This window comes from Danio aesculapii, chromosome 22 (genome assembly GCF_903798145.1).
Source record: "Danio aesculapii chromosome 22, fDanAes4.1, whole genome shotgun sequence".
Taxonomy (NCBI): domain Eukaryota; kingdom Metazoa; phylum Chordata; class Actinopteri; order Cypriniformes; family Danionidae; genus Danio; species Danio aesculapii.
The window spans coordinates 33,850,923-33,877,609 of NC_079456.1; the positions used below are offsets into that span (position 1 = coordinate 33,850,923).

Sequence of the window (26,687 nt, forward strand, 5' to 3'; positions counted from 1 at the left end):
TCCTCCCTAAAAGGTTCCTATAGCTAAAATCATTCCCACATTAACTGATTAACCCATGTGGTGTAAACTAGCAAAATTGCGGGTGCTTCTGCCAATAGTTATAGGAACTATAAAAACACTCCTCTGATTAAAGCCCCACGCTGAAAATAAAGCAGAATAAAACACCCAAAGCTTAAGTTCAACATAGATATTTTATTGTAATGGCCAAAATGCATCATGTAAAACATTCCTTAAGTGGCCAAGTGGAGAAAACAACGTAAAAAAAGGAAAGGGTTGAGCATTTCGAGTGGATAACAGGACGTGGAGAACTGCATGTTGCCAATACGGTGGATTCACAGCACCACCTGCAATAAAGAGCGCACAGAGAGCAGACATCATTATACTGAATCTAGACTGTTCTACATGCATTTCCTGAAGCTCATTTTATATATATTTATATATATTATTGTAAAGTGCACCAACCGTAACTTTTTAAGTTGTGCTTAGACAAAAAAAAATGTCATGTCTGTGTCTGTTCTAAACGCACATTTTACCCTCGTAAAAATTACGATTATCTTCGGTTTTCTTTAACGTTTTCAGAATTACACCTGCATGAAGGTGATTTTTGCATGAAATATTCATGACTGTGTTATCGCATATGCACAGAGCTCTTCTAAGAGCTGGTTATCTAAATCAACTGGGTGAAATAACAGAAACATTCAAAATGTGCAGATCTGTGCGGTGTAAAGACCGGGATTGAGAAAGGCCGACTTAAAGACTCCAAACTAAATTAATTCATGGCCTTTTGAAAATCGTTTCTCTTTGTTTATATTCCAAAAGCAGCAAAGGCTTTGAATGACTCTCCCCTGAATTTACAAACGGGAAATTGAGATTGCGATTCAACAAAAGCTGCGATTCTCATGCACATCTTGTCAGGGAAACACGGTTCTGTGATCAGTAGTAAACGTCCTTTGAAGGCCAGAGGCCGCTCTAGTGCAGAAAATGCAAATATACCACAAAGAAGAGACTCTGGAAATCAAACAGCACAGATTTAACTGCTTTATTGATTCAGTGTGATGAAGAAACACACGACTACTAAATCACCTCACAGAAGATTCATTTCAAACACCCGACTGAAGTTATGAGGTGAGTCTGGAGTAAAATCGTAAGTAATTGTGGTATTTTTCACTTGCTTTTAGATGTACAGCACACACAGAGCCGTAGTTCACTGAATAGAAAAGCAAACAGCTGGCAAATCTGAATGGTTATCATCACATTCGGGAATTTGTGATTAAATTGTGCTCTTTTTTTTTTGTGTAGCTTGTTAGTAAACTACGGCTCTGTGTAGCAAACACTGCACCATCTGAAAGAACCTGCTGGAGATTTACTGCCGATTAAAGAGACGCCTTTACTAAACAAAATAAACATGAAAATTGTGTTTAATTAAAGAACCGCTACACTTTATTTATTATTATTATAAATTTTTTTAAATAGGTTCATTTTACAGCTCCCCCTAGATTTTAACCATTCTTTTAATTCCTACAATTGTATTAATCAAATGTATTTATTCAACTCACTCTGGGTCTGGCTGGAGCACTTTTAGCTTAGCTTAGCATAGATCATTGATTCGGATTATACCATTAGCATCTTCCCTATAAGTTAAAAATAGTTGTAATAATTTTCCTATTTAAAGACCAACGGAAAATGAAAAGTTGTTATTTTCTAGGCTGATATTGATAGCAACTATACTCTCATTCTGGCGTACTAATCATAGGATATGGCATAATACGCAGGGTTTTTACCTAGCAACCTAGCTGGGGTTATTTTCAGGCACTTCAGCCTAGAAAAAAAAATCAACTTTTTATCTCCATTAGTCTTAGTATACAATGAAACTAGAGAATACTCAAGCTTTAATTAGGAACATTATCAAAACTCTGATCATTTTTGAGCAAGATGCTAATGGTCTAATCCGATTCAATGATTTATGCTAAGCTAAGCTAAAAGTGCTCCTGCCAGACCTGGAAATCATCTGAAGGAATTCAATAATGTTGAAACTCAACTGTTCAAGCAGTAAAATGAGACTATTTCAAGTGGAGTGTCTCTTTAATTGTGCAACCCCTGTGGGACACCATCAAAGGTCAAAAACAAAGGAGGAGAAGAGGTAAAACTCTGGTAAATTAATGTTCATGTGGAAGTAGTACCTGTAGGGTGGCACATGTCACTCATCAATGTACTCGAATGGTTCTGGGGCCTCGGGCTCCTGTTCCTCCTCCTCAATCTTGGGTCCGTGAGCCGACACCGGCTCCACCAGCTCCTCCTCTTCCTCACTGGTGTCTTTCAGGATGATGATGCCTCCTGTGTGTAACTGGGGACAGAATGTGGACAAAGGGATCACTATATTATGCAAAACTTCAACACCCCCATAGTCATTCATAGTCATTCAAACATCTTTACCAAAGCCTCACCACTTAACCGTTGGTCTTGAGCGTCAGCCATGTTTGCAGTTCTTTTACCTGCATTTGTAGTTCTAATCAAATTCACGTCAAATGCGGAATGTATTGTGGGCAATATTAGCGGTTAGAAATTTCAAACACAACTAATTTCATCCTAAATGAGCAAAGAAGGTAGTAAAGCAATGGAAAGCTTTCATTATAACGTTAGATGTGTGCATTTTTAAAGTGACACCAGTTATTTAATTCAATCAAACGAAAAATCCAAATAAATAAGAGATTCATTCGTTACTCTTTAATCAGAATGTGTAAGTTATACAGTGAAGAAACGGCTAATGAGATTTGATAGCTTGATTCTATTTCATTATAATAGCTTTTCATTTTAATAAGCTGAACTGTTTGCTAATGTATTTGCTGATAATGTATACTATTTATTTTTTATTTCGTAAATAATATTAATAATAATAATAATAAAACTTAGTACTGACCATTTAACTCTTTATTTACTATGAAACAGCTCCAAATAAACATATTTAGTAATATAGGGATTTTTTAACGAGGAAGTTGGGGGGATCCCTTATTATGGTGGCCATTTCCCTTATTTTCACATCCCAATGTTGACAGGTATGGTGTAGTGCTCGACTGCAGAAAAATATTCAGAGTACGCAAATGTTTCCACCAAGTTAACTAAATGAAATCAGGACTAAAATAAACAGTGAGAATAAGACAGATTAATTAGTTACTATGTTATTTTAAATGAATAAAATAAAACAGAATTTCGTTAGTCATAATATCCATTTAATAAATAAAAATAATGACTTGCAATCAGGTTACGACTACGATTTTAACGTTATTAGGCATCAACTAAGAAATTATCAAAGATCTCAATCAATATTTCAACATGCTGTAGGCCAGATTAGCATGTTTAAAATGTTTATTTTTTAACTATTAAACTAATTACCCAATTAAGTCGTCAAGTACTTGGGGCCTTAATGAACCACTGCAAATACGATCTGAATGTTCCTAAAGAGCACTCTAAAAGTTTACATAATGAATACCCATTCACAGCATTTCGAAGTGCCCATGATATCAACAGTGCATGCTCATTATCGTGATTTACTGAATTGTTCAATATCGGCAAACGACTACAGCTAAAGCGCAGGTTTCTTTACTAAAATGAAAAAAATAAACAATTTGGACTGATGCTAGTTGACCTCAGCAGCTCTTTACGCTGTTTATATGGGTTTTCTAATAGACGGAAGCTGTTAAACGTTGGCAGGCCTGAATTACAAAAGTCGGACTCACAGGTTTGAAGGGCTGGTATCTGCAGCTGTCCGGCATGGTGAGCACCTTCAGCTGGGCAGGCAGGGCACGGGCCGGATTCTCCATCATCTGGAAGTTTGGCTCTGGCTCTTTCTTCTTCTCTTTTTCTTTCTCTTTCTCCTCGTCTTTCTTCTCTTTCTCAGCCTCGGCCTGTGTTTCCTGCAGATAAAGAATTGGTCAATGCAGCTCACAATTAGGTTTAAGGAAGTCATCTGGATCTGAACATGCATACTAGGACTGAAAGATATCGGAAAAACTGACATTACAATATTTAGTTTGTTTGACTGCGATATATATTGCGATATGAATAATTTCACAAGATGACTAGGGCTAGACAGACTTTTTTTTACAATTTCTTCATTGTATAAATAATTAAATACAATACATTTTTGTTAAAGCTTCAAACTTTATAACCTCCTGGTTTAAATTAGCTTGAAGTCTTACTCATTCCAAGGTCTTAAAAACATCCAAATGTAAATCTGTCATGCTATTTTAGGGTTGAAGTTATATGCATGATATATTGTGCAGCACATACCACTTCCATCTTTTCCTCCTCCTTCTCTTTCTTCTCCTTCTCCTTCTTCTTGGCTTTAGCGGTGATGGACAGAACGGCGGTGGAAACCTAACAGAAGAAGAGCACAACATTATAGCTCACGATTTCTGGGATTTTTTTTGGCATCAACTTCAGATTCGACAGCACACACTGACCTTCTCCTTTTCCTTCTCCTTTGGCACTTCCAGGGGTGGAGGGTAGGCAAAGGTGGAGGGTTTACAGTTGGAGCGATACTGCACTTTCGGCATCTGTTAATAGGACAGAAATTGTACATCTCACACTGAAAAGTGCTAAATAATAATAATAAAAAAGATTTTATTATTTTATTACTCAATAGTAATACTTAAAGAATGTTGTCCCAAGTGTGTGTGTGTGTGTGTGTATCAGCTCAAAATACCACACAAATAGTGTTATAACTCTCTGAATGACTCTTTTAGGCTTTGATCCTAATTGTCCTGTTTTAGTGACTGTCACTTTAAATGCAAATGAGATTGTGCTCTTTTCAGAAGAGGGCGGAGCTACAAATGCCTGTATGTCAGCATAGTGGCAGATTATGCTAATGAGGGAGAGATGGTCACTAGTGGGCGGGGCTTTCCCGCTCTGATGACATGTACAAAGAGAGAATGTCAATCAAAGTGTTTCTGCGGACTGTTTTTATCAAGTCTGATTATAAACAATACAATTAACACACTTTTCCCATTAGCAGCTGGTTATATTCACACACTGCTAACACACAACTGGGTTTAAACCCCTTATAAAAAGTGATTTTTCATAATAGCTCCCTTTTAATGTCACACAGTCAGTAACTGATGTTAAAACTAAACACTGCAAGAGAGTTGCTTTCCAGGAAGAGGTTTGCACAACCTGTGCCAGACATTAATGGCTTTGCAACTCATTGGATAAACAGGGATTAGATTCCAGAGACAAGATATATTGGAAACAAATGTTTAGTGAGATCTCACCATGTTGGAGTTTTGCTTGAGTTAGGAGCAGGGTTGTCAAAAACGTACACATTCTTTCTAACATTTGAGCGCTGTTGAGCATTTTCTTAAACCCTGCTGATCGGTTGATGTGTTCACATCCTCAACAGATATGAATGAGATTGGCCATGTCATCGTGTTAATGGTGGTCATCGCTTCATCATTCTTTATTGCTGTTCACCAAGTGTAAACACAGATAGACGAACACATGAGCATTTGAAAGCCGTGTCTATCAGCTGAACAGTCAGCTCTGCTCATAGACTGACGTACAACTTTAAGCATTCCAGTGTCCATGTATCGGTGTTTGCACTTGGTGAACAGAAACTTTACAGCCAATCGCAGTCATCTCTGTAGAGCATGTGAACACAACGGCCAGTCAGCAGCTTAAGAACATGAAGCATTTAAATTTCAGTATTGATTGGTACCGAAGTCAACTACCCTAGTTAGGAGACACCTATGCTTACCTTCAGGTCCTTGTTGAGGCCAATGATGGCTGTGGGTGTGAAGGCTAGAGACAGGAAGTGAGAGAGTGGGAACCAGAACCAGAACTGCGTGAAGACCAGCAGACCCACCACAGACGGCATGTGTGTGTGGCCCGTGCGGGACTGCAGAGAGATCGTCACGTTACGACCACCTGAAAACAATCCAAAAGGCAGAGTGTTACCGACCAGGCCTGCTTTGTCCAAACGTGCAGTCGCATTAACAAAATGTCAACAAACACACAACATAGCAATGCCTGAGGCACAACTCGACTCCTTTGAGTTCAACTCCTCCTGAACACAAGTCTACATTGGGGACAAGTAACATTTCATAAGACACTTGTGAAATTAAAAAAAGGAATAGGTGCTAGAATGACTTTTAAGTAAAATTTTGCCGACAAAAGTCCGGGTGTAACCATACGTTATTTTTATACATTTTTCACCAGAATAAGATAATTATCAATAACCAATAATTATTCAGATTTTATTTCGGTTGCAAGATTAAACCATTCCTCATTTGTTTGACAGGATTTGTTCAATTCGGTTTCGGTGAACCAATGTTCTGCAGAATTGAACTCTTACCAAGCCAAACACACTTGTATCACACTGAAAGAAGCGTGAGGACCTTATATGTTTTATGTGAAAGGTCACTTCCGGGGGGAGCGGAGTTGTTTTGGTTGTGAACGGTCATGCAATACATGAGAAATGAGTTCAAATTGGTGGCAAGGGATGATCAGCAATTACAGAATCCTGGAACCTTTGATGAGCAGAAGCCATTCGAAAGCTGGAGGAATGAAGTTCTGAAGAATGAAGAAAAAAAAAGTGCTCACTGCTGCCTTAGCGCTTTCAGGAAGAGCAAGAGAGACGAGGATGGAAATACCGCCAATTGATTTGAATAAGGACATTGGTATGGCAACTTTACTAGCAAAACTAAAGGAAGAAAAGGAAGAAAAAGGAACAGACTTATGAGGCTTCGACCATATTGTGAAAGACAGTAAATTTCTATGACAGACTATATAATTGATTTCCATTCAACGCTATTCGCGGATGCGCAAGTTTAAAATGGAACTTCCCAATGCAGTCTAAGGGCTCTTTGTTTCTAAAAAAAATGGATAGACCCAGTGCTCAGGAATGGTTCAAAAAAGTGCACATGTTATTATGAACGTGATGTAATAACAGAACCATTAGAAATAGGAAAACAATAAGTTATGATAATGAAGATACATCACATAACTCAGGATATTCTGGACAAAGATATGATGAGCGCCTCCTCTGCCATGATATAGCGGTCAACAAAACAGTTGTCTTGCCAACTTTCTACTAAGAACAGCAGCTCACAACAGTTGCCCCCTCTCCCAGCTCTTCTGATTGCTCCACTGCTATTGGACCTGACAGTGATGTGCTGCATGTGAAGGTTAAAGATCTTTTAACTTGACACAGCGTCTTAAACACAGCATTCACATACACGACACTTCAAAAGATGCGAGCTTAACGGCCATAAAGCTCATGTTGACATTGAAAAACATTAGAAAAGTATTGCATTGAGCAAGAAAAACACATTCCGTGTGAACGGCCCCTTAGTTAAGTTACTGGATACTGCTTGCGTGGATATGAAAGATCATCAGTCAACTTGAACAGCATGTGCAGACCAGACTTTTGCATGACCATCATGGCCGTTCACAACCAAAACTTACGCTCATCCTGAAAGTGACCTTCCACATAACATAAAAGTCCTAATTTTTCTTTCCATTCTTTCCTACATACACAACAACAATTGCCATAAGTACAAATGAAACACACTTATCTAGAAGTTTCCAGTGAATCCTAATTTTAGACAGAATCAAGTTTAGCCCCCTGGGAGAAGTAAACACTTGATGGGATTGGGAACATTGCTATACTGGAAAGGTCTGTGCACGTACAACAACAAGAGAAATGGCACACAATGATGCACAGAACAAGTTAAAATAATGTCTGCCGATAAAACTCAGGTTTGGAGTCTCTACTAACAATCTAATGAGTTGAATCAGGTGTATTTGATAGGGAATGAGCCAGTATCCTGAGGGAACTTTCAAAGGGAACCAACTACTAGTAATACTTCGATTGGTCTTTCGCAGAAATGTGCTGATGTGCCTCCAGGAACAGGGCTGTTATACACTGAATTAAACACTATGTTTAGATTGATTGATCTTAATGATTTCTTTCCCAACAAAACAAATGGTGTCCAAGGTAATCCCTGTTACTTTATAATGGTGTTTAAAGATCTAGATTCAACTTTTTTAGTGTGCAAAGTACAATACAGAATGAAATGCAGTCAGCATCTATCCAGAAGTGCAAATAATAAGTGTATAAATGACATTAATATGTACATTTATGATATATAGTGTAATGTATAAAAGGGTTAAAATTAGGGGCAACAGACCAGCTCAATGCATATTGAGAATACAATACAAAGTGCATCAGGATCCATGACTATTGATTTAAGAACAGGTCACTAACAGGTGGACCAGATGTAGAAGCTGTTCCACATGTTTTTTTAGTCCCACTGGGTTTTATTCCACACTCGATTGATCCTGCTATTTATTCACTAGTTGTCCACTAAGACAGTTTTCTTCTTGACCACATTGTTCCTGCTGAATTAAGATGAGAGAGAGAGAAAAGCCGAACGCCATCTTTCATTAACTTTTCAGTTCACCTCAATTTAAGTTTATTTGAATAGCACTTTTCGCAATAATTACTAGGGGTGTCAAAATGTATTGTTTTTTCGGTGCACTGCGATGCAGATGGGGACAATTCGATATCAGTTCTGTAATAGATTATAACCGGTTATTACGTACTGACGTCATTTATCCCCTATGCACAATGTCGCGGTAGAATACTATGGCGAAGGAGGCGAGGGCGAGTAAATAAACCGCTCCTATTACTTTAAAAAAGCAGATAATTGTGTACAATTCACTGCTTGTGAGTTTGTTGGACAGTCTTTCCCTGACACTGAAGAAGGTATGCAGCACAAGCAGCTATTTCACTACCAGGGAGAAATGCTGTAAAAAATGCTTGCCAAAAGGTTTTAAAATTGTACTGAAATTATTTGATTTGACAGGTTGGTTATTAAATTACATGCAGATGTAATACATTAGAGATAATCTACATCCAAGAGGTTGTTATCATAGAATAAAGCATGATGGGTTTATTGGCAGCCCGATTCCAAGCAAAGCACTGTTGTATCACTGCACTGCTTTGAGCCGTAATACTTTATTCATTCTTTAATTACACGCAAAGCTGACTGAAACGAAAACAGCTGATGGAGTATACACTAACCTGCACATTATTCAGACACTAGATGGCGCCAAACAGTCAAAAACTGAAAGCTGACAGAAACTAAAACAGCTGATGGAGTATACACTAACCTGCACATTATTCAGACACAAGATGGCGCCAAACAGTCAAAAACTGAAAGCTGACAGAAACTAAAACAGCTGATGGAGTATACACTAACCTGCACATTATTCAGACACAAGATGGCGCCAAACAGTCAAAAACACAAAGCTGAGAGAAACTAAAACAGCTGATGGAGTATACACTAACCTGTGCATTATTCAGACACAAGATGGCGCCAAACAGTCAAAAACACAAAGCTAAGAGAAACTAAAACAGCTGATGGAGTATACACTAACCTGCACATTATTCAGACACAAGATGGCGCCAAACAGTCAAAAAAATGCAGTGACAGACAAGCGAATACATATGAATGTGGATGTAAGTTATGGATTTGAACTGACGCTCAAGATGATTTGAAGTTCCTGAGTGTTTCTGCATTATTTAGTGGTAGTTATCTGGAAATAACACACCTTAAGAATGTCGCAACTGACCAATCATAACTGAGTATCCCAGACAGCAATGTAATGTAATACTGATCGTCCAGACCTTTACTCCCAGAAATCAATTTTAACATTCAATTATGTTTGAATAGCCCTGTTCTATAGGAATACGCTCTGCCTGATTATGGATTTGTATTATTACACCATATATAGTATTTCAAGGCCACACAAGTGTGATGCTAATAAGAGCTGGCGCAGATGTGCACTCGTAATGTCTTTATTAACAATTGATGACCTTTCCTGTCGAGGCGTACAGCACATGGAGCCGATACAAGATTGAGCTGCTAATATGAGATGATATGAAGGTCGAGGGCTAAAGACGAATCCACCCTCTGGCTGCCTGATGGGCAGACAATAGCAGGAGTGAGGGATGTGGAAGTGTCCAAAACAATGCACTTTTAAAGATAAATGTGGTTTGGAAAGGCATCATCAGTTTAGAGGATGGAGTTGGCTCTGAATGAAAGGCATCGCAGACACCGCTGAATTATTAGACTGCATGTTTCCTGTTGGCATCTGCAGTAATGAGCATATGAGAAATTATAGCCTGTATTGTTTATTTTGACTACAGTGACTTAAAACATGACACGATTTGCGACAACTAAAAATGCATGTGTCTAAAGGCTCCGCCAAACCGGGCCATGAATCAAGCAGTACTGAAAAAGAGGTCTAAACGTTAGCGGAGGGTCATTATTTCAACACACATGGAAATGTTCAATTAGCTTTAAGAGCTTTCTACTGTTCGCTGAGATAAAAGTACATTGTGTTGTAAAACTCAATATGTAGGACACATTTTAAAGGGATAGTTCTCGCCAAAATGAAAAGTTCCTGTTAATTTATACACCCAAAGGACATCCGGGATGTAGGTGTCTTTTTTTCCTTCAGCAGAACATTAAAGAAGATTTTTTTTGGTGATTCATAAAATGGCTACAAGTGTGTTTCACGCCGGCTAAAGCCTGTCTCCTCCATGTTAACAAAGACTTGAGTCCAAATAAAAAAAATCATTCAGGGTTCATACATAGAAAACCAATCCGGCCTATGTCCAGATCGATCCCCTTTATCAATGCACTACCTGACAAAATTCATGTCGTCGAACCCAGTTGTTGTAAGAGCAACAAATAATATCCTGACGTCTTGATCATTTGGAAAAGCGGCAGAAGGTCGATTTTTTCCATGAATCACCACAAATACTGCAAAACATGGACCCAAGATTCTCACAGAAATCAGACAAGTTTGGTGATGGTTTGGGGTTACATTTACTATGGGGACGTGCGAGAGATCTGCAGTGCATGGATGATCAGAGATCTGCAGAGTGGATGGCAACATCAACAGCCTGAGGTATCAAGATATTTGTGCTGCCCATTACATTACAAACCACAGGAGAGGGCAAATTCTTCAGCAGGATAGCACTCCTCATACTTCAGCCTCCACATCAAAGTTCCTAAAAGCGAAGAAGGTCAAGATGCTCGAGGATTGGTCAGCCCAGTCACCAGATATCAACACTATTGAGCATGTCTGGGATAAGATGGAGGAGGCATTGAAGATGAATCCAAAGAATCTTGATGAACTCTGGGAGTCCTGCAAGAACGTTTTCTTTTCCATTCCAAATGTCCTAATTAAATGATTAAATGTCTGCTCGTATTTTGGTAAAATAAGCGCAATCTAGAGGACTTTGAGATCCAGAGTGTCCTAATTCAATTTCTGTAGGCAACACACTACGGTGTGTGTCTTATATTCATAATAGCCTGCTCTGGGATGGCGCTGCAGCTGGGGGCAAGAGCATTCTGAAGGTGCTTCAATATTAATAGGCAATCTCCCTTGGGATCGAGTGAATGATATTTGCCTGTAGTGACATGAAAACGTGGCGCTATCATGTTTCTAATGCCACATTCTTGTCACGATCCTATCAGCATTTGGTCACATGGCTATAAACGGACCTACCTGCCTTGACATGAATTGGAAGGTTTGTTTTCACCCATGCATTTTGCACTGAACACGCAAGCATAGAGTATAATCAGACATCTCCATAAGAAACAACCAGTGTTGGGGAAGTTACTTCATATTAATTAATTACTTATTAAATCATTACAATGGTATTTAAATTATTATTCTTAGTTACTCAACAAGTAGTTTAATCACTTGAATAAATACTAATCCACATTAATCTCAATGCATAGACAATAGGGATTAAACTCTTTAGATTGGAGTCAAATAGTAACTTTTAGTTTTTTTTTGCTTTTATAATAATGAAGACTTCATTATTAATGTTTATAATATTTCATACATATCATATATTGGCATACATTTAGGATTCAATGTTTCTTAAGCACGTACAGTTGTCAGACAAATACAGCCTTCTTTAGTTAAAAAAGGGTAGTTAATATTAGGGATGCATCGATCCCGATACTTGGATCAGATATCGTTTCGATATAGCATATTTTGGCTGAATCAGGTATCAGCCAGCTGGTACAGATCCAAATCCGATCTTGCACGTGCACTATATTCTGTGTAATTTATAAGCCAACAAAAGCCATAAAGGTTGTTTATTATAAGGAACTAGAAAGTTGTCATGTATGCTACTATATCACAAATGTTCTGAAGTCATTCTACAGTTTAATGTGAAATACAGATGAATATTCAAGTGGTTAAATTCATGTTCAGTTCAGCGCTTCCCTCCTCTGCGCCTGTCAATCATTCTCCATTCATTCACAATTAAAACTGCATGTCGCATTCATGACCACATGAAAAACTCTCTACAAGACTATTTGTTCCTGTTAATATAAATAATCAGTAGAGAAATGCATTTAGTTTTGCATTAAATGGGTTCATTTTGACCTGAAACAAGGAGTTCATTGCTGTAAATCATGTTGCGCAGTGTCTGTTAGATCAGCAGATCGCATTTACAACACTGGAGTAGGGTATCGAAATCGGATTAAAAAAAATGGTATTGGTGCATCCCTAGTTAGTATACAAAATATCAAGAAAATCAACAAAAAAAAACATGTGAAACTTACAATTACTCTGCTTTATTTATTTAATGTATACCTTATATTGAAATTAATTTCTCGATTTGTCCTTAAGCAAATGTTTTTGTCTTGATAAATTATAAATGTTTTGTTCAGTTGAAAAAATTAATTATATACAAAGCAAAATATACATTATTCTGCTTCTCTGAACTGAATTTATACATGTTAACTTTATGTACAGTACTTAAAGCAAGTACAAGTAATTGTAATTAAAGATTAAAAGTAATCCCTTACATTACTTTAGCTGTAAAAGTAACTAACTACACCCCAACACTGAGCACTACAGTAATGAAAAACTGACAGCACTTCTGCCTTATTTACAAACACTCCTTTATATAATTCATGGTTTAACTACATATATCCTAAGATTTAAAAGAAGAATGTAAAATAAGTTAAAAATTATCCCCAAAATCTAAAGAAATAATATCATGCAGGGGCAGTGTAGTTTTTTTGTTTGTTTTAATAGTTGAATCTTGTGGTATGTCCTGTTTTTTGGTTTATTTAGATGTGTTTAGTCTGTACTGCATTCATATTAAGTCAAATCTCAACAGAATTTGTAGGAAAAGTGACCCAACTTGTTCATTTTTGTTAATGAAACCAAGCATGCCAAACTCTAAATACACACCCAAAAGCCATACATAATGTACATGTGTGTAAACGTAATCTTAAATCATCTTAAGGGACTCTTTTAGGCTTTTGTCCTAATTGTGGCGTTTTGTTGACTGTCGCTTTAAATGCAAACGAGATTGTGCTCTTTTCAAAAAGGGGCGGCGCTACAAATGCCTACGTGTCAGCATAGTGTCAGATTCAAAAACAAGACTAATGTCCTACGCTGATCAGTTAGAGATGGTCACTAGTGGGTGGGGCTCTCCCCCTCTGATGACACGTACAAAGGGACAGTCAATCAAAGTGTTTCTGCAGACTGTTTTTATCCCAATTAATAGACTTTTACCATTAGAAGCTGGTTATGTTCACACATTGCTGACACACAACTGTGTTTAATCCCCTTATAAAAGTGATGTTTGCATAATAGCCCCCTTAAAAGTGAAATAACTGAACATAAACATAGGAAACTGGATCACTTTTTGCATCTGGACTCTTCATATACACGACTTTCCGGAAACCTAAAATATCCATTTCTGGTACTGACCTGCATCCAGGACGCCCTGAGCCAGGATGGCCCCAAATTTGGCCATGACATCATCATGCTTGTCATTGATCACCTTTGAGTACAGCTGGCGAAACTGGTTCACCTATGGATATAGAAAGAGTCGATGACTACAGCAGACTGAGTTTTTACATGAAAGATATGATTAAATGAACACACTTTAATTAAAAAATGGGGATCTGACAGAGTAAAAACACATAGTTAATAGTTTTCATTCCCAGACTTTTTTTTTTTTCCACCAGGCACATAAAACATGTAGCCAGCGGGAGTCAAACTGTGCACGCACTGGATATTTAACAAACGAGTGCCATTATTACAACTCCAGCTCTTTATTACACCATAAAACAGGGATTTCAAATCAATTCTGCTTTCATGTGGCCGTAAAACTTGCAGCCCGGTAATAATCGTGTGGTGAAATTGAAGGAAAAATCAGCCCAAGAAACAAGCAAATGTACCGTGACTACAAAACCACACTGTAGAAAGACTGATTTTACAAGAGGTGAATATTTATAGCTTTAGTGTGCTCTAGAATCTATAATAAACAGCTCAATGACAGACTATTGTTCATTTTTTAGTCTGTGTAGTCTCTGGAGCCCACATAATAAAGCCCACTCCCTCTGTACTAATGTACATTCATTTAAGTCAAACCTCACTGGTCCAACAGGCAGTCCACAGTATTGAATAATAAAAATAATAGTCAAGATTTTATTTTATACTATGATCTGATGAAATTCTTGATTCTGATTGTCTGAAAGATGTGCAATAAGTTCGGTACAAAATAATCCAGGTGGCTGTCGTCACAGAATAAAGCATGACAGGCCGATGTTGATCAACCAATTGTGCTCAAAAATACTTGCAAAGCAGTAGCTAACATGTTACGACGAGCTATCGGATATGTTAGTGTCATTTACATGCACACATAATCTCCTGCATGTGTACTTTCTCTCTCTGTGACAGCTGATAAAGTGCGGAAACTAGCATGTCATAACTGATGACAATTATATTATATTGCACTGCAAAGAGCAAAACTAATTTTGACTTGTCTATACCTTGGCAAATGACCACGGAATTAACGCTGGATAACCAACAGCATTACAATTTTTTCCCCCAACTTTATTTATAGAAATTTTCAAAAATTTACAAATATCGTACATTTTAGAATATTACTGTACATTTTGACAGAGAGAGAGAGAGAGAAGTTAACAAGGATCTAAATGAATATGACAATTAATGACCCCCAGATATAAGCGTTGAGCTGTTCTGGGTCTCAGTGTTGTGTATTTAGGTAAGGGATAAAGTGCGTCCAGATGATTGCTACAGCAGAATAAAGCACAAAATATTTGTTGGCTGTTGTGTAAGACTGAAGGGCTTTATTCTGCGAAAACCACCGCCTGGATGTACTTTAGCCGGTTTATTACACGGCTACTTGTCACAAAATGTGATTTTGAAAAATTGATTTTGATTGTAATGAGGATTATTGTGAAAAGTGCTATACAAATAAACTTGAACTGAATTAAATATGTAAATACTGGACAAAACTTTGTTCTGAGCAATAATAGTTTATCAATTAATTATTTAAAGGCGAAGCTGACAGAGATGAAAACGGCTGAATGGAGTATACACGAACCTACATATTATTCAGTTACAAGATGGCACCAAACAGTCATGAACTGCAGTGTGACAGAAAAGCATACAAATAAGGATGTGAACGTATTCATTGACAGTCAAGATGACTCGAAGTTCCCAGATGAGCCTGTGTTATTAGTTTCAGTGGTTGTTTTCTATGAATAATATACCTTAGAGCAGGGGTTCCCAAATGTTGTAGTTTGCAACCCCTAAAATAACTATGCCAATGAATTGCGAGCCCTACTATCCTGTGAGGAGGTTATTAATATACAAACCTTGAGTGCAACGGCACACACACACACCAATAGGTCTAAGTAACCTGGTGCTGTAAAATTAATCTGTGTCATCTGACAATATTGCTATGTCATTAATATAAAGCAAACACCCCAGGGGATGCAATACAAAGGAAAAGTAATAATAATCAAAAGGCTGATGGATTTTTATTCAGGTTATGGATAAAATACAGTCATTCTAATAGTTTAATAAAATGAATTAGATTTTCGGAAATAACCAAGTGACCCCCTCCCCCCCTTATTGTCCTGTGACCCCCACTTTGGAAACCACTGCCTTGAAATGTTGCGACTGACCAATCAGAATCAAGTATTATAGACAGCAGTGTAATAAAATCTTTTAACGCCTGGCAATCCATTGATTATTCCCTACAAATTGTACACGTTTTGGGTCCAGCCTGGTATTAGCAAATGATTAACAAACCATGCGAACAATAAACCAGCACTTACCTTTGGACAGGTGACCTCGGTCTGTTGGATCATGATCAGAGCAGAGGAGATCAGAGCGCCTTGTCTAACATAATTGACCGGGTCATTGGTCATGGGCTCCAGGAGATTGATGGCCTCCTGTTGAAAGTAAATATCTTCGTGAATATGGAGAAATATCCCGACTCAGTGTGCAAAATGGTCAAACCTAAACCACAGATTCTTCCCCAAGTATCAAATCATCTTAGATTATTTAAACCTTTGAGAGTTTATGGGATCATATTACTGTAGAAAAAGGTCCCGATGGAGAAACGTTGTCCTATTAAGTTTGTCTGTTGAAAGCTTAAGTGGCAGCATGCCGATTATTCCAAAACTTTTTCTATTGTTAGCTGAGTAACGCGAGAGCCTGTGAGACCTGGTGCGAGACCCAAAATGGCGGCGTCTGTCTGCTACTCCAAAGACTTTTTTCTCCCTTTATTTCCACTTTTCTATTATGTTTGCTTGATCAAGCTCTGCCTTCAAAATTTGTCCAGATGTGCGCAGACTGATTTTTTTTTTCTGTCATCATATTACTCTACACCAGAAAATAAAGGAGAAACAAGCATGTTTTGAACCTCAGAATTTGAAGGATCTGTAATTTCACAATCCTTTTATTATTATATAATTATTATTAAAAAAAAAAGTCTAAACCATTGAACACTCCACTGAAGTCCACTATATGGAGGAAAACTCGGCAATGTTTTCTCCAAAAGTCTTAAATTTTTTCTCATCTAAAGACACAACGATATAAACATCTTGGATAAGCAAATGGATAAGCAAATTATAAGAAAATAATTACTCTGGAGGTAAACAAATCAATAAATTGACCAACAAATTGTTCGGTTTTTAATCAGCGTCAGTTCTTATCCTAAAGCAGGGTTCATACAGGCACAGCCTAATGAAAATTAAGCACTTTTTCCAGCACCTATTTTTATTTTCAATACCGACACGCAACGTATTGAACACCTGAAATGTATTCTCAGCAACCCATGAAAAAACATTGCATAGGAAGTATCTACTGATTTATACAAATAAAAAAAATTAATGAAATATAATAATTAATTAATAATATATTAATAATGAATAATATAATAAACCAAGACTGACATGCAATGTATTGAACATCTGAAATGTCTTCTCAGCATTTTATAAAAATACTGCATAGGAACTATCTATCAATTTATATATAAAAAAAACATCAATAATAATAATATTATGATTATTTAATTTTATATTATAATATAATATCCACTGGTAATTCAATTAGTTGCAGAACCAACCTGAGCATGCAAAAGAGCCAATAACATCACTCAGGAGCGCTGCAAGATGGCTCAAAATGCTCTCTCCAGGGTCCAGCTCAGCTGCCTCGTGGGCTTACTCAATCATTTTTAGCCAGCTAACATTTAAAAGTCACATCAGACCTCCAGACTGTGAATAAAACGGTCACAAATGCTACAACACCACCACAAATTGGGTGCAAAAATGGTTGTTCAACCTATCCGGACATTAATCTAGATTTAAACGATCTAGTATTTATGTTAACAGCCATACCAGCTTCATTGGCTATTACATTATTTAATAAAACATAACAATCATAAAGAAAAAGTTCACCCAATAATACAAAAATTACAGCATAATTTACTCTCCCTCAAACAATGCTCAGGGTATGACTTTCAGACTGTCAGATGAACACAGTCGGAGTAGTTTTATGTGTTATTTTATATTGTTTATTTTAATTTGTTAGTTGGTTATTAGCGTTTAGTTTAGTTATACTCCATTAAAAAAACATTAATAATAATAATAATAATAATAATAATAATATAATTATTTAATTTTATATTATAATAAACCTGCACTAAATGTGCTTGTGTATTTTATTTGTTGTTTATTTGTTATTGCTTTATTTGTATCTGTGTTCTCTCACAGATGGAAAGAGAACAGAACATTTGTACTCAAGTAAAAATACAATAACACTGCTAAAATAAAACAATTTTTTGTAAATAATACTAATATTAAGTAAAAGTACAAATTACTCTTTTAAAAAAACTACTCTGAGTACTAGTCATTTACTTTTGGAAAAAAAAATATATTTTTATTACGGCCTTTTTTAAAAGTATAAAATATTTGAATAGTTTAATTGCTTAAAATCACAAAGCTACATATATAGGAATTTGTACTAACAAAGTTTGGTAGATTTTTCCTTCATGACAATTAATCTTTTTCAATAGCACTGGCAAAACTACCACATACTTTATCAGACCATAGAGACCCCTTTTGTCCATTTTCAAAACATATTTTCAAGCTTTGAAAGGTTTTATTAAAGTATATGCTGAAAAGATTTAAATGTAACGTTTTTTTTACATATTTTACACAATTTTTCTCATTCTTGTCTAGACAATATTTTATTTTATGCTTGATCTTAAACTGAAATAATTTTACAAAAAAGACAAGTACACTGTCAGTAATAAAATAATAATATAAAATAATTAATATAAATGTCCAACTATTTGAGTGAGCAAATGATGAGAACTTTCATTTTGGGGTGAACAGTCCCCTTCAGGCTGAAAGTAAAACCATGCTTTTTTTTTTGAACAACAAGTACACTGAAAACAGATCCCGTAATAGCAAATCTGGCACACAGATAACTGAAAGCTCAAGTAACGTTACACAACATACAGCATCTCATTATACATACTTCTGCCATCGAGTCAGCAGTTGTTTCATCCTAAATAAAGCAGTCAGTGCATGTAGGCCGAGTCTGTCTGACAGATGAAGCCCAAAAAGGGTCGAAGCAACTGTACTAAGCATTATATGTGGCGTCCCAGCTAGAGCACAAATTATATCGCAGTAAAAATACGCAGGTAAATAAATCACAGAATTGGTGACCCATTTTTTAAAAAAAGTGTGGGAGATCTTGGCTCTAAAGCGAGTGCGATTTCCCAGCATCATCACAGAATCATCCATGACTGTATTTGGGCACCTGAGAGGGATTTGGATTAGAGTTATTAAAAGTTAGATGATCAAGACCAATCTTCATTTTGCATTTTTTTTTTCAGCTCAAGAGTCGAGTGGTAAATGGCTAGGACATTGTCCAAGGTTTTCCCAATTTAATCTCATCTCCACTCAAGTGGCAAATGTGCCATCTGTGACTCTTCCACTGGTAATGCAATTAGTTGCAGAACCAACCTGAGCATGCAAAAGAGCCAATAACATCACTCACAGGAGCGCTGTAAGATGGCTTAAAATGCTCTCTCCAGGGTCCAGCTCAGCTGCCTCATGGGCTTACTCAATCATTTTTAGCCAGCTAACATTTAAAAGTCACATCAGACCTCCAGACTGTGAATAAAACGGTCACAAATGCTACAACACCACCACAAATTGGGTGCAAAAAAGGTTGTGCAAACTATCCTGGACATTAATCTAGATTTAAACGATCTAGTATTTATGTTAACAGCCATACCAGCTTCATTGGCTATTACATTATTTAATAAAACGTAACAATAACAAAGAAAAGGTTCACCCAATAATAAAAAATTACAGCATAATTTACTCTCCATCAAGCAATGCTCAGGGTACGACTTTAAGACTGTCAGATGAACACAGTCGGAGTAGTTTAATGTGTTATTTTATATTGTTTATTTTAACTTGTTAGTTGGTTATTAGCGTTTAGTTTAGTTATACTCCACTATGGATATGCCATTTTGAATGGCAGCTGGCAAAAATGATTTCAGAAACTTTATGAATAATATAATATTATATCATATATCAGTTATATACAGTGAGCATGGTTGGAGGAAGAGGAAATTATGGGGATATTTAGATTTTTGGGTGAACTATTCTTTTAACAATACTAAATCTAATAATCTAATAATACAAAACTAGGAAAAACAACTAGAAAATGGACAAAAGAATAGAAAAGACAGCTTTATAAAGGATTATTAAACCAAAATAATTGACTAATTTATTTAGGTTAAATTGTGGTCCTGACACCACTCCAAGCTATTTTTGAGGGTTTTTGTTTGTTTGTTTTAATGATAACCGATACACAAAAGGACAACTTTCATACACTTTTATTGAAAGTTGGGGCTGTAACGGATCATGGTTGTATGAATCACAACCTCCGGTTCAGAACACGCGTGACCCACGGATAGATTCATATTTTTTTTTACTGATAGATTAAGCCTAAATTTGTAACTATCGTAGAGTAATCACATGTATGAAAGCATTTTCAGGCTTTCCTGTAAATTACAATGATGACTGAAGAAGTCGTGGTGGGTCATTCAGAATGGGGTGGGTTTCTTAGGTTGTTAAAGGCGTTTTCTGTAACTTATTGTTTAGCCTGCATCAATGCATTCAGTGTAAGCTGCACGATTAATCATTAAAAGAACTCAAAATACATGTGACAAATTACAAATGATGGTGATTTGCATACATTTATCAATCCTAAAATTACAGCAATTCCATTTAACCAATAGGTGGCGACAACCAGCAATCCAAAAAATGCCACTGAATAACTCTTCAAAAATTATCATCTAGCAATGAAGACGAAGTTTTATGAGTGAAAAACAGCCTCATTTACTGAAAATGAGACTAAAAATAAATGTGGGTTGTACAAATTATAATGTTAGATTTCTACATTTAGCATCATCATCAACAGTAGTAGTAACAGTGAATGTTTCGCAGTAGTGAATATTTCACTATTTATTTTTATTCAGCTGATTATTTCTTCATTTTATTTGTAATAAAACTACAGGTTCAAAGTTCTGTTTGTTAAAACCAAAAGTTTTTTGCAGTGCTGTTTTTGTAATAAATGAAAAGCAAATGACATTTGTCTCTGCATTTTGGCTGATCTGAAAAATGGTCCGATCCATGACTAAAAAAACAACAACAGTGTGATCCGAACAGACTTGTGATCCGTTACACCACTATCGAAAGTTAAATATACTTCCAATAAAATTGTGAAGGATTTTCCTGGGTCCACTAACATGTATTTAAAAGCTTGTCAATAAGTCTTACAAATTATTAGGAGGACCAAAAACTAGAAAAAGTTTGGCACCTTGCATTTAACACGTTGGTGTTTTGATTTAAAAGAATACACGCATTTAAATCCAGAAGTTTCCATATATTGTACATCATGCGATAAAGGGCTAAAAGGTGTGTTCATTTGACACAGTACTAAAAATCCATATTGTAGCATTGATATATTGCTATATTATAATTTAGATTTAGAAAAAATAAACAAACAATTGTGAGAAATAAAGTTGTAACTGCAGGAAAGTCTATAAACTCGCAATTGTGAGCCATAAAGTCGCAGTTCTGAGAATACAAAAAAATCTAAATTGTGAGATTTAAACTTTGCATCTTGCAATTTTGACTCACTAGATGTTGAAATTCTGAACTGTAAACTGACATTTGAGAGAGATTTTTGCACTTATATATAAAAATATTTGAATTGTAAGAGGAAAAACTCAGTATTATGACCCCCTATGACTTTGTTTGAAAGTCTAAAAGACATCAAATAGACATCTAACAGACATCTAGCAGACATCTATTTGATGTCTATTTGACGTCTGCTAGTAGACGTCAAATAATCTAACAACGGACACCAAACGGACATCTAACAGACATCAAATAATAGACATCTAATATACATCAAAAAGACATCTAACAGACATCTAGTAGACATCAAATAGTAGATGTCAAATAATAGACAAAACAGACATCTAACAGACATCAAATAATAGAAATCAAATAGAGATCTAACAGACATAAAATAATAGACATCTGATAGACATCAAATAAAGATTTAACAGACATAAAATTATAGATATCAAATAACAGAGGTCAAACAGACTTCAAATAGATATCTAAACAGACATCTAAACAGACGTCTTGACAAAAAAAAAAAAAAAACATTTGGGCTGTCAGTGACAATCTAATAGAAGTCTTATAGATTAGCCCAAAACTAGACTAGTCATCAAATGCACATGAATGCTAGGCAAAGCTACAGATTATTGTTGAAAACTCACCTTGTTTCCAGTGCCAGCACAGCAGATGCCCAGAGCCATAGCAGCGCCGTAGCGGACGTGAGGATTGTAGCTCTCAGACAGCAGAGAAACCACACTGGGACATTGTTCTGGAGTCCTGCAGACACAAACACAACACACTTGAAAGAACGACCATCCATTTCTCAAAAGCGTTTATTTTCTATGACAGTAAGACTTTGGATGGGGTGTAGGAATGCGAGGCTTTAGTTCTTTGTTCGGCGTTTATGCAGAGGAAACTATTACAGTGATGCACAGACTCTCGTCACATTGTCAAACCATGCTAAATGGATAAAACACTGCAGGACAGGCTTTTTTGTTTTCCATTAATAAAGTATATCTGACGTGTCCATGTGTTTACTATGACAAGCCATAAAAATATGGAATGTGAACATTAGGCCAAATGAGATTACATTTATTTATTTATAGTAAAAGCAGCAGTACTTTAAACAGACTTAATCCACATCTAATCTATTGTACTAAAACAAAAAGATGTAATAAAATACATTTGATAGAACAAAATGCAGTTCTTTGGGACAAAAAAAAGTAACAAATTCTCTCAATTTTATCTTATTTTTCTCAGAATTACGACTATTTCTTTAAATTTTAAAGATTTTAGGCTTTCACACTTCTGTAATCATAGTTTACATCCTACAATGCAATCTAGTGTTTAACTAAAATCTAATATATGTTTAATCATAGACAACTTGGTTAAAATAAGGCTAAAATTTTCTAATAGCCCAAAACATTCATTAATTTCTGTGTATTTGATGACTAGTCTAGTTTTAGGTTATTCTAATAGAAGTCTATTAGATTTTCACTAAGAGCCCACATTTTAGTCTGTTTTTTAGGTTTGGATGCCTATGTTAGAGGTCTATTAGACTTCTTTTAAATACAAAGTCATAAAAAGAGAGTCATAATTCGGAGGCTTTTCTTAGGCCATGTCCACACTTGCTTAATCATTTATTTAGTTTATGGATGAACAAAATTTGTAATAGTGTATGAGTGTGTGAATGAGAGGTGTATGGATGTTTCCCAGTACTGGGATGTGACTGTGAAGTGACTTGAAGTCCAGATCAACAAAAGAGACCTTTAGTGTAATCTGGTCTAATAGCAGACATCATTCCCACAGCCAAACCCTCTCCGTGGGAAGCTAATCCACAGTTTAGCACTCGCATACAAATGCCAACGGCCAACTAAAATGGATTTGACTTAATCTTTCATCAGGCTGGAATTAACGTGTTGCGCTGGATATCAACCTAATGTGGCAGGCTGGGAAATGCAGTTTCGATGTTGATGAAGTCGGGAACCTTCTGAACAAATACAAATCTTAGCTTGGGTCTTATGCCCATCCACTGCCATTTATTCAAGCTAATCCTGACCACTCGTCTGGGTTTTAAAAGGCTTTTTTTCTCTGAGAAGTTTAGATTTGCCTTTAATATGCTCTTTTTAATGTTGCTAGCCAATTTTGCTAATCTATAAAACATGAAATAAAATAGCCATTCAAGAAGAAATCAATGTAGTATAACAAAAAGCACTAATGTATCTGGAAAAAAGCACAATATGTAAATATTTTATATATGGAGAATTTAAAAGAGATGATGCCAAACCCTACAAGGACTTTGAGAACAGCACAAAGTCTTAAGCAATTAAAAAAAAATACACAAATTGGTTCTTTATTATTTTGTTGACCAGATCACTTCATTGAAAATAAACCTCTGTTCACCATATACTCAACCCCTTCTGGTTTAATTTAAATGTCATAATCTGAGAATTATTGTGAAAAGCGATACGCTAATAAACTTGAATTGTTTAATGCTGACCCCAAAAAGTAAAATATACATCTATAAAACCCTTACGAACTGTACTGTCCTCGCCAAGGGCGTAGGTTTGGACTTGACATTGGTGGGGACGGGTGAAATATAAATATAAATATATATATATTATATATTATATTATATATATTAAAATATATTATTTATTAATCAATCCTTTCTTCATAAAAATGTACTAAGTTAAATTAAATAGTCAGGCCCATAGCCATGGGGGGTTCGGGTGGTTTGAAAGACCAAAAGTTGGATTATTATTATTATTATTATTATTGTTATTATGTTTGAATGTTTCTTTTTCATATGGCCAATTTCTGACCGAGGAAAGTTGAATGTTCTGCCCAATTTGTTACTTGCCTGTAGGCTCCAGTTTTTCCACTTAAAACAAGTTAACAGATTTCTAAAAATAAAATGATAGATAATAAATTTGTATTTTAAAAGCAAGTATCTTTTTCATATTTCTTTATTCTCATTTTTCATTATTTATAAAACTGTAATATAAAACTTACAGTTTAAATGCACATGGGCCTGATAGTGTAATGTTAAAAGAATGTTTATTAATTGATAAAAAGAGAGTTTAATAAAGACTTCAGTTTAAATACGAATCAACCATGTCTCATTTATCAGTATTGATAAAGCATGGAGCACAGGCTGTAGTTTTTCAGACAAATTGTTTCAAATTGGACATGCTACTCTGAGAGATTAGGGAACTGGCAGGGATCATATATTTTTACATGTAGCGGTTTATTCTGCAGTTAGTTTTCAGGGCACATTATTCACAGACAACATCAGCCTGCTATAATGATAGACTGCATTAAAGTGGAAAAAACACAAGCATTAACGGCATTATGATGGACTCATTCAGTAGCGAACTACAGTTTATGTGACTTACACTTTTCGTTGAAAAAAGCTCCTTATGTCCACCTTTTTTTGCTGTCACCAGTCTCAATTGCGTGTGTCACACACCTTATTCTTGCACGGGAAATTCACCTGCACAATTTTGGCGCTCGCTGTTTGTCTCTTAAGCCGCTACAGCCTCTAACGTGACAGCAGGGAAGGACACAGCCAATCACAATGATCATATGTGTTTCGGTGGCTGTGTGACCCAAGGAGAGAACATGATTTAACCGTTTCTGCATGTCTAGTTTAATATTGACAGTGCAATTTTTTTTTTTTAAAGTGAATTAAATTATTGGTGGGGACATTTTAATAGTTGGCGGACACTAGTGGGGACGCATCCCCTTTGTCCACCCTAATTCTAAGCCCCGGTCTTCGCAAATTTTTTAACAGCCTCTTAAAACTCTCGCTAAAAGCTCCCTCCAAAATTTGTTTTGTCTGATTTAAGTTTCTCTTGTGAACTTTAATAAACAAAAGACGAAGCCTGACACACTCCAGAAGCGAACAGGCAAAGTTTTCCTTTTCCAGATGTGATCCAACACACCAGCAAAAGAAGAACGACAAAGACCCTCCAAAAATCTTATTTAACAACATAATTTTCATACTTGCATTCATGGCTAATTCGAAATTGGATTATCCCAACACTTACAATATAGTTTCAAGCAGTTGGTGTGTTCAGACTTCTGACTGCAATATATAAACATACATTTTTTTCAGTACCCAGCTTTAACCTCTGACTTAACCATGGCAAGGTGGAAAACAGATGTGTCTAGACCTACGCTGAACATACGGTGGTAAAGAAGGGGAGGAGCTGGAGGAGAAATGTTTCAATGTTTTATGTGGTGAATCCAGAAAGAAATAATTAATGCAAAAGTGGGAGTCAATCCTAAATGGATGAGTATTAAAAAAAAAAAAAGAGCGTCCGTCGTCCACTGAACCTGACCCCTTAAAATCCTTTAAAAGGACAATCCTGCAACATCTGGACTTCCAGACACCTGAAGAATATTATCTGGGTGCTTCAAGGTTCAGGTCTGGAGAGATGCTCAATGGGTTTTTGAGTTTTATAGCTTAAACTGGAAGAGAAACCCTTTTGTTTTTTACAGAGGGCAAGTTTGCATATTTCTGGTGAGGGTGTTGAGAAAGCCCTTGGTTTCTAACAATTTGACAACAAAAGATTTATTAAAAAATGACTCTGAAAATCCAAGTGAAAAGTCAGAATTGTGATTTCAAGTGAAGCCAAATGTTTGGGGACACCAGTAAGACATTATTGAACTCGGGTGTTCAATCCCTTCCATGTCCACAGGTGTATAAACTCATGCACTAGGCATGCAGATGCTTCTACAAATCATTGTGAAAGACTGGGTTGTCTGATACAGTGTCCATTCATGAAGTTTCCTCACTACAAAATATTCCACAGTCAACTGTTATAACACAGTAAAAGAAATGACTCAGGAAGTGAATCATTTATTCGCCCATGCGCACATTTGTACAAGTGGAGCTCGCGTGCTACCTTGGAGTGGTCTGTTTCGCGCAGAATGCGTACGCGTGGCCTCAAACCATATCGATATGAAAGATATTGGATAATCCCGCATCGCAGTGGGGAATCATATCAGTATATCCCCAGCCCTATGTAGACATTCATAAAACACATAATAAATTGGACTCCATGTCCTGTACAAGACATTAAATAAATGAAAACTCCAGGT

At 36.2% G+C, this 26,687-nt stretch overlaps 1 protein-coding gene across 2 annotated transcripts in view; it reads right to left on the reverse strand.

The window, feature by feature from the left end:
- Window positions 1-177: 177 nt before the first annotated feature.
- psmd1 (proteasome 26S subunit, non-ATPase 1) overlaps window positions 178-26,687 on the reverse strand; it is a 74,313-nt gene continuing 47,803 nt past the window's right edge. For both annotated transcript variants that reach the window (XM_056447649.1, XM_056447648.1), the window contains exons 17-25: window positions 22,241-22,355; window positions 16,197-16,313; window positions 13,813-13,915; window positions 5,750-5,919; window positions 4,461-4,553; window positions 4,288-4,374; window positions 3,735-3,911; window positions 2,181-2,344; window positions 178-344 (exon numbers count right to left, since the gene is read on the reverse strand). In XM_056447649.1, the coding sequence (XP_056303624.1) occupies window positions 2,198-2,344; window positions 3,735-3,911; window positions 4,288-4,374; window positions 4,461-4,553; window positions 5,750-5,919; window positions 13,813-13,915; window positions 16,197-16,313; window positions 22,241-22,355 (1,009 nt within the window). In that variant the 3' untranslated portion in view covers window positions 178-344; window positions 2,181-2,197. The remainder of the gene's footprint in view (window positions 345-2,180; window positions 2,345-3,734; window positions 3,912-4,287; window positions 4,375-4,460; window positions 4,554-5,749; window positions 5,920-13,812; window positions 13,916-16,196; window positions 16,314-22,240; window positions 22,356-26,687) is intronic.